This window comes from Petaurus breviceps, unplaced genomic scaffold (assembly GCF_028583685.1).
Source record: "Petaurus breviceps papuanus isolate PSGF00001 unplaced genomic scaffold, PetGlider_PUasm1.0 91041, whole genome shotgun sequence".
Lineage (NCBI taxonomy): Eukaryota > Metazoa > Chordata > Mammalia > Diprotodontia > Petauridae > Petaurus > Petaurus breviceps.
The window spans coordinates 26,056,603-26,064,329 of record NW_027187400.1 but is presented as its reverse complement, the minus strand read 5'-3'; the positions used below and the strand labels follow the sequence as shown (position 1 = coordinate 26,064,329).

Genomic DNA, 7,727 nt, shown 5'->3' with positions numbered 1-7,727 from the left:
CCATCCCACACTGTTACCAAAGGGATTTCTCTTAAACACAGATCTGACCATGTGACTCTCCTATTCCATTAATTCCAGTGGCTTCCTACTGTCCCACAGGACCTGGCCTTAACCTATCTTTCTAGCTTCATTGGACATTCCTTCCCTCCTCCTACTCTAGGATACAGTCAAACTGAACTTGACTGCTCCCCACAATTGGGGCACTCTATCTTTCATCTACCAGCCTTTGTACTGGACATCTCCCAGTCTTCTGATGCAGTTTAGGCGCCATGATCTAAATGAAGCCTTTCCAGATACTCCCCATCTGCTAGTTTTTCCCTCTCAAACTGTATTAAATTTTGTACCTACCAGCTTCATATTTATGCTTTTGTACATGCATGTCTCACCAACGAGAATGTAAACTAATTGAAAGAGGGACTATTTAATTTTCTACTCTGTGCATGGCAGACATTTAATACTTACTTGAAATAATCTTACCAAGCCATAAGTCTTTATATGGCAACATGTTTCCTGTATCTAAAAGGGAATAGAGCTGTGCTTTCTTCACACATCAATATAGGACTTGGAAATCTGCAGGGCCAGACAGCTCTTTATCTCCTCTCCCTCAACTCATCCCAAGTACTTCTTGGGCTTCTTCGTTGCTTGACAACCTTCCTCTCCCCCCAAATTCCCATTTCCAATGACAGCACCATCACCATTCACCACTCTTGACTTTTCCATCCCTGCCAACCCCATCAGTTGCCACATCTTGCTGATCCATTTGGCACACGCGCGCACACACACACACACACACACTCTCACCCACTCTTACCCACCCACCCCAGAGAGAAACATTTTCCAGTGGGTTACTGAATACTTTTATTCTGCACATAGAAGCCACTAAGGATCTGGCCTGGGGGCTCATTGGGGCTGCATCACAAGTGTATGGCTTCACACATCAACACCAGGGTTGGGGGTGAGAACAGGTCACTCTATCCCAGTCACAGGATGACAAGGGTCTGCTGACAGAGAGCCTGATGATCAGGAAGTCTCTGGTGTAAGACAGTTCTAACGAAGCAGTGAGAACATCACAGAAAGGTGGAGGGGGGAGGGAAGTTAAGCAGCAGAGGCCCCTGCCCCCAAAACAAAACTGATCTAGTACTGGTGCTGCCCATTCTTAGGACAGGAGCTGACTTCTACAGAGGTGCCTGGCGCCTGCGAGCTCTTGGGCCTCCTGGCCACAGAGCTTACTTGGCTTGAGGGTTTCTGAAGTTCCGTCCAGCATATTTAGCCTTGCTGCCCAGCTCTTCCTCAATTCTGTGGGAGAACAGAAACATGTAAAGAAATGTAAGCTGAAGAATGCCAATATATCACACTTACCAACCAACACATCTGTATCTATGAGTACTTAACGGTCAGATCCCCATTATGAGGTCATGGATGGCTTTTGCACTCTTAGGGTATGGAAAGCTCAGAAGACCCTCCAACAGTCTACTGAGCTTCTCCATCCCTGTGGAATCAGGCCTTGCATAAAGCTGAATGGGTGTAAGTTCCTGAATGTAAAACTACAAAATCTATTTTCCAACATATCCCACATAGATACCAGGCAGTGGCATGTAGCAAGCACCTAATAAATGCTTTTTGATTCCTTTCTACCTGTCACTCTGTCAAATCTTGAACACTTCAAAGAGAACAACAGAAAACACTTTTCTTCTCAAAAATTTTGGAAGTCAAGTAATATCTTTAAGATCAGATAAGCATGGAAGTAGGCAAATGAGGAAAGAATGTTATAAACACAGTTAAAAGCCACGGTCATAACCGTGATTTTTAAAACCTTTGACTTGGGAAAAAACACATTAGCCAAATATAAAAGATATAAAGTTTAGTCATGTATCAAAGGACTTTCTAGAAGATAAATTTCAAGTTTTAGAATCTTCTGGACTAAGAATCTGCACATATTGAATTTAAAAAGCCTTATTGAGTTCAGGGAGCAGGGGCATGTGCAATCATGCTTGATGTAATTTCCTCATCTTAAAAATAAATCAGAGGTTCCTTCTACAATAAAACCAGGATAGTTTGATCATCCAGATCAAGAATGATCCTTGTTCATTCTCTTAATCACCAGAGGGTGGCAGCAGTATAGAGAAGAGGGATTCTTCTGAAAATTCATAAAAAAGAATTAAAAGCTGGGGTTAAATGTAGGAGTATTTTGTACTTTCCTATAGAACTTTGTCACCAAAGGAAGCAATATAAAGAGACAGCCAACATCTACTTGGAGAACTGACAGTTCTAAGAAATCCTCTGCATTTACAAAGAAAGCCTTATAAGGCCCCTACCCTCACCCTGCTGCCCGCTGCACCCCCCCCCCCCTGCCCCAAGGTATTAAAAAACCATCTCCTCACCTGAGAAGCTGGTTATACTTGGCCAGACGCTCAGATCGGCAGGGGGCACCAGTCTTGATCTGGAAGAAAAATCAAGTCAGGAGTAACATGAAGACATATTGAGGACAAGCCCAATATTAGACATGGATTCCACAAATGACCTATTGAGAGAAAGCTAGGGCATCCTGTCCTTTAAGATGACAGAAAGGCAGAGCTAAGTATGGGTAAGATATGGCTTCCTTACGCAGGTCTCTCTCTAGTTAAATATATTTATCACTCCAAAAATCCCATCATGCAGCTAGCTGAAAATGCATTATATAGCAAAACTTAGGCACTACTTTCAGTCAAGTCCTTACCTGCCCAGTGCAGAGACCCACCACCAGGTCTGCAATGAAGGTATCTTCAGTCTCCCCAGAACGATGGGAAACCATTACTCCCCACCCATTGGACTGGGCCAGCTTGCACCTAGAAGTCATAAAAGAAAATGAAGCCAAGATAACCATCCTTTCTATTTTATCATGATTGTCTTCTAATAGTTTAAGGTTATTCCCCATTCACTAGGAAGTAGGGATTTTTTTCCCTTTCAGATTTGGGTGATTTGCAGGATAGTTCAGAGAGCTATCAGCAGATCTAGGAATGTGAGAAACAGTATATGTGATAATCATCTATCTCCCTGCAAAGAGTGACAAGTATAGATTCCCTCTATCCCTTATGAACAAGATGATGCTGAAAGAGAACTAGACTCAATCTGAAGACTTGGGTTAGTTTCAGCACTACCACAATGGGGTCTCAGGTAAGTCATTTTCAATTTAAGTCTGTTTCCTCATGTTTAAAATGACAATACACTATTTTTCACTTAACAGGATGCTATGAAAAACATTAGCACACAGAAGTCACTTCATAATCTAAATCACTACCAGAGTTCCACAAACTCTCAAATAAATGAGTAATTTATGGCTGAGAAAGTAGATATCTATCTTGGCAATCAACTATTGAGTGATATTCATAGTGATATCCTAGGGTCAGATCCAGCCTGGCAGTGGAGCATGCTGAATTTAGCACAAAACACCTAATTGTCTGGGTGGGCCCTGGTCTAGATTCTGATCATCCTCAAATTCTTGATACCAAAGGCAAAGACTCTTTAGAAGTTGTTTATTACTTCAAACTCATTCAAAACTTGAGTTTTAAAGGAAAAGCTTAATCCAGGTAAGCAGAGCTAGCCAATGCCCAGCAGAGAAATTTCACACACACACAACTAGGAACAACAACGCTGGGAAGTGTTATGGCTATTAATTTCACTTTACAGATAAGGAAACACACTCAGAGGTGAGGTGGCTTGACCACGGTCACCAGGGAAATAGAGCCATCTCAGAGGGATGCAGAGGGTGGTGTTTCCTTTTTCCACTGGATGAGGATGCCTGCTTAGAAGCCGGAGGGCCCTCCTCTCTCCCTGCAGGCTATTTCCACTGTACCCACACAGGACTTACGCGTGGAGAGATTCGGTCACAGAGCCAATCTGGTTCACTTTGAGTAGGAGGCAGTTGCAGGCTTTCTCATTCACAGCCTTTTCAATGCGCTTGGGATTGGTCACTGTGAGGTCATCCCCCACCACCTGGATGCCTGCAGTAGCTGTGAAGTTCTTCCAAGCTTCCCAATCATCCTGGTCAAAAGGATCTTCAATAGACACCACTAAGGAAAAAGAAAAGGAGAATGTGGATAAATGCATTACTGAATTTCAAAGTCCATTTCTCACAACCCAGAGTGGAGCCAAAAGGAGCATGGGTTCTTATGCTCAATTCAACCAAGATAAAGTTTCCTTGTACAACCACCAATCCCTTAAAGGGGGACAGAATTTACAGAGATGTTGGAAACAGATGTTTAAAGAGCAAACATTCATTACATAGGACAACCAAAGCGAAGCAGTGACAAGAACCAGCTAAGCCCTTGAACCTCTATGTGCTTCCACAAGGCTACAATTGTGCTTTACAGAAATGAGCCAGGGAGCAACTGGATTGGCATCTGCATAGCCCCAACTGCTAACGTTCATGAGCTGCCCTGCCCCATTCTCTTCCTTAGTCATTAAAAAACCCAGATTATCATGTGCACTTTTTATAGAATCGTAGAAAGTAATCCAAATCATGGAATCCAAGTCCATCATTTTACCAACGAGCAAATTCAATTCAAGATGTTAAATGGCTCATTAATGGTCCTGCAACTGGTACATGGAACTAGTCACTGGGGAATGGCTGGACACCCACACCAGGTGACTCATACCTGGATAGTCCTTGATGAAGCTCTTGTAGAGGTCTCCAAGCTCAGAAGGGGAGATGTATCTGCTGGGATCATCAGGAGACTTGAAGTCCAAGTCATATTTCCCAGAGCGGAAGAATTCTGAGGCAGCAACATCCATGCCAATTACGACCTTATCAGTATAGCCAGCCTTACTAATAGCATTCTTTAGCAGGTCCAGAGCTGGAAGAGATGGCAGCAGCAAAGGAGGTAAGAAAACACTGGTAGGTGAAAACAGAAATTTCACTTCAATAGGTATCAAGCAGGGAGTTTAACAGGGAGGGCAAGAGACACTCTCTCTCCATAGAACTTCTCCCGTTCCTAGTTCCAGTTACCTTTGCTCTCCCTGCCTTGGTAATGAGAAGCTGTTTCTAACTGAGGGTAGCATGGCCCTTAGAAGGTCACACAGCAGGAAATTTGGTAAGGTCTTTAAGAAACAGTCTTCCCCATCGACAACTGGCCCAGATTTATAGCTCAGGAACAGCTGCATTCACCAAGCTACAGTTACAGTAAGCAGCTGAGATCAGCCCTTTCAAAAGCAGTTTAAATGGAATGAGTGGCTGAAAATCCAAGAACAAATACAAGCACTGTGGAGGTAGAGGCCTGAATGCCAAGTGGCCCAGCTCCATCAGAACCCACAGAAAAACGTGCCTTCTGATGCAACACTTCCCTGTAGGAGGAAGGTATCCAGGAAATGATATATAGGCATGTAGGTATGTATTTTCTCCTTATCTTTGCAAGGTCTTATTGTCTTTGATGGGTGTGTCCCTGATGACTTAATTTCCCCAAAGATGAACAATGACTAATCCCTTAACATTTCCTTCACCTTTACCTCCTATTTACCCAATCCTACTTTTTAACTAGACCTAAGAACTAAAATCAGAACAAGTCAATGAGATGGCATTACTATAATTTAATTAAATAAATGTAACCACAAGTTAACTCACAGAATTGAATCATTTCTCTGCCCCTGAATATGGTCTAAATTTCTCCACTGGTAAATACAGATTGGGGCTGCTAGCTAGGTAGGGTATTTCCAGGCTCATAACACCCTCAACAGCCCTCACTGAAGAAAATGTTCATATCATTCAGTATTTGAGTTAATGATATCCTCCTTTTAAAGGGGAGGGGAGGAGGCAATTCTAGTTTAAAAACCCATATGCAAATTGGCTTTAGAAATTCCATCTTTTTCTAGGTATGGGCCAATTCCAAATGGCCATACTGGGCTTAGAAAATCAGAGGGAAAAAATGATCTTTCAGATCAATGGATAGGGGAAGAACTCCTAACTAACTAGATAAACAATGGGGAGGATCACACAAGACAAAATGTTTAATTCTGATTTTAAAAAATTTAAAAAGTGCTTGTACAAACTGATATGTTGGGGGGGAAAATCTTTTATTATAAGAAATTACAAAATAAAGTTTTCAGGAGAAATTGAGAAGACCTTCAAAGTGATGTAGAGTAAAGTGAGTGGAAATGGATCAATTTATATGATAACATCATCAAGAAAAAACAAACTGAAGACTTTAAAACCCTGATCCATGCAATTATAAAGTGCAAATCCAGAGAATGAAGAGGAATTGTGAATGAGACAAACATTTTTTGGACAATTACAATGTGGGAATTAGTTTTTGCTAGACTATGAATACTTGTTATGAGAACTTTATTTTTTAAAAATTCTTCAATGGAAGAGGGAAGTGAGAAGAGATGTTTGTAAGGATAAATAAAAACAATGTTATTTTTATACTCAATGAGCAGCGAAGTCTCTTAATCAGTCTGGTCATAAACCTGTAAATGACAATAAAGGAGCCCAAATGGTAAAGCATAAGGCTTGCCCCAAAACAGGAAAAAAGAGTACCCCCCAAAGCCTTTCTGGGATAAAATCATGTCAGGAGCCCAAGGCTATAAACTGAGGTCAGCTCACTGCACTCCAAGATTTTTTTACCTTCTTTATTCTCCAGGATGTTCGGAGCGAAGCCACCCTCATCCCCCACATTGGTGGCGTCCTGTCCATATTTCTGCTTAATCACACTCTTCAGGTTGTGATAGACCTCAGCTCCAATGCGCATGGCCTCCTTAAAGGTTGCTGCTCCAACAGGGAGGATCATGAACTCCTGCATAGCCAGCTTGTTACCAGCATGGGAGCCACCATTGATCACGTTGAAGGCCTGGGGAAAAGTAAGGAAAGATCCATTTGATCCAACAAAGGATCGGATCTAACTATTCCAGAGTACAGAAAGGACAAATGTCTTTGGTGAATGCTATCAAGCTCAGCAGTTTGAACCTTGACAGGTAACACACTGCACTGTTAAGGTCCTGGTGCCATCTGTGCTGGGATCATCCCTCCCAAAGCACTAAGGCATGCTCTTGTATTTACCTCCATAAAGGCTGCATGGAAAGACCCATAAGAATAAACCTATTCAGGGCCCAGAAAATAATCGTTCACTCATAGAGGGCTTTATGGTTTGCAAAGTGCTTTATAAACATTATTCACAACATTGTGAAATAGTGGTGGTGGTGACTGTTCATTCAGAGACTTGTCCATGGCCATTCTAGCTAGCATTGGAGGTGGGACTTAAACCTAAATCAAGTGACATTTTCAGAATATGTTCTGGGCCACAGAGAAACAAAAAACTCACTGGAACTGGCAGGATGACTTCATCATTGCCTGCAAGGTCAGCAATGTGGCGGTACAGGGAGACACCTTTCTCAGCAGCTCCGGCCTTACAAACAGCCAGAGACACTCCCAATATGGCATTTGCACCAAATTTAGCTAAAATGAGAGAAAGGAGATTTGTTAAATAAAACTTATCTTCTGTAAAGTTATCAATCCTATTACCAAACATTTTCTATTGGCTGCCCTGCCTGTTACTAGAGAACACTCTCTACAAGTTAATATTTGGTCTATGATGGTAGTTCTGAAAAATGTTTTGTGGGAGAGCATGGTAGTTGTTCTCCATGTTATCAGCTTTAAGAAATTTATAATAGCACTGGCCCTGGAGTCAGGAGGACCTGAGTTCAAATCCAGCCTCAGACATTTAACATTTACTAGCTGTGTGACTTTGGGCAAGTCACTA

General features: G+C 42.1%; 1 protein-coding gene across 4 annotated transcripts in view; it reads right to left on the bottom strand.

Annotated features, from left to right (window-relative positions):
* Positions 1-841: 841 nt before the first annotated feature.
* Positions 842-7,727, bottom strand: part of LOC138154207 (alpha-enolase) — a 20,108-nt gene continuing 13,222 nt past the window's right edge. For all 4 annotated transcript variants that reach the window (XM_069078768.1, XM_069078767.1, XM_069078769.1 and 1 more), the window contains exons 6-12: positions 7,290-7,423; positions 6,596-6,818; positions 4,635-4,832; positions 3,848-4,049; positions 2,717-2,825; positions 2,382-2,440; positions 842-1,296 (exon numbers count right to left, since the gene is read on the bottom strand). In XM_069078768.1, coding sequence (XP_068934869.1) covers positions 1,227-1,296; positions 2,382-2,440; positions 2,717-2,825; positions 3,848-4,049; positions 4,635-4,832; positions 6,596-6,818; positions 7,290-7,423 — 995 coding nt within the window. In that variant the 3' untranslated portion in view covers positions 842-1,226. The remainder of the gene's footprint in view (positions 1,297-2,381; positions 2,441-2,716; positions 2,826-3,847; positions 4,050-4,634; positions 4,833-6,595; positions 6,819-7,289; positions 7,424-7,727) is intronic.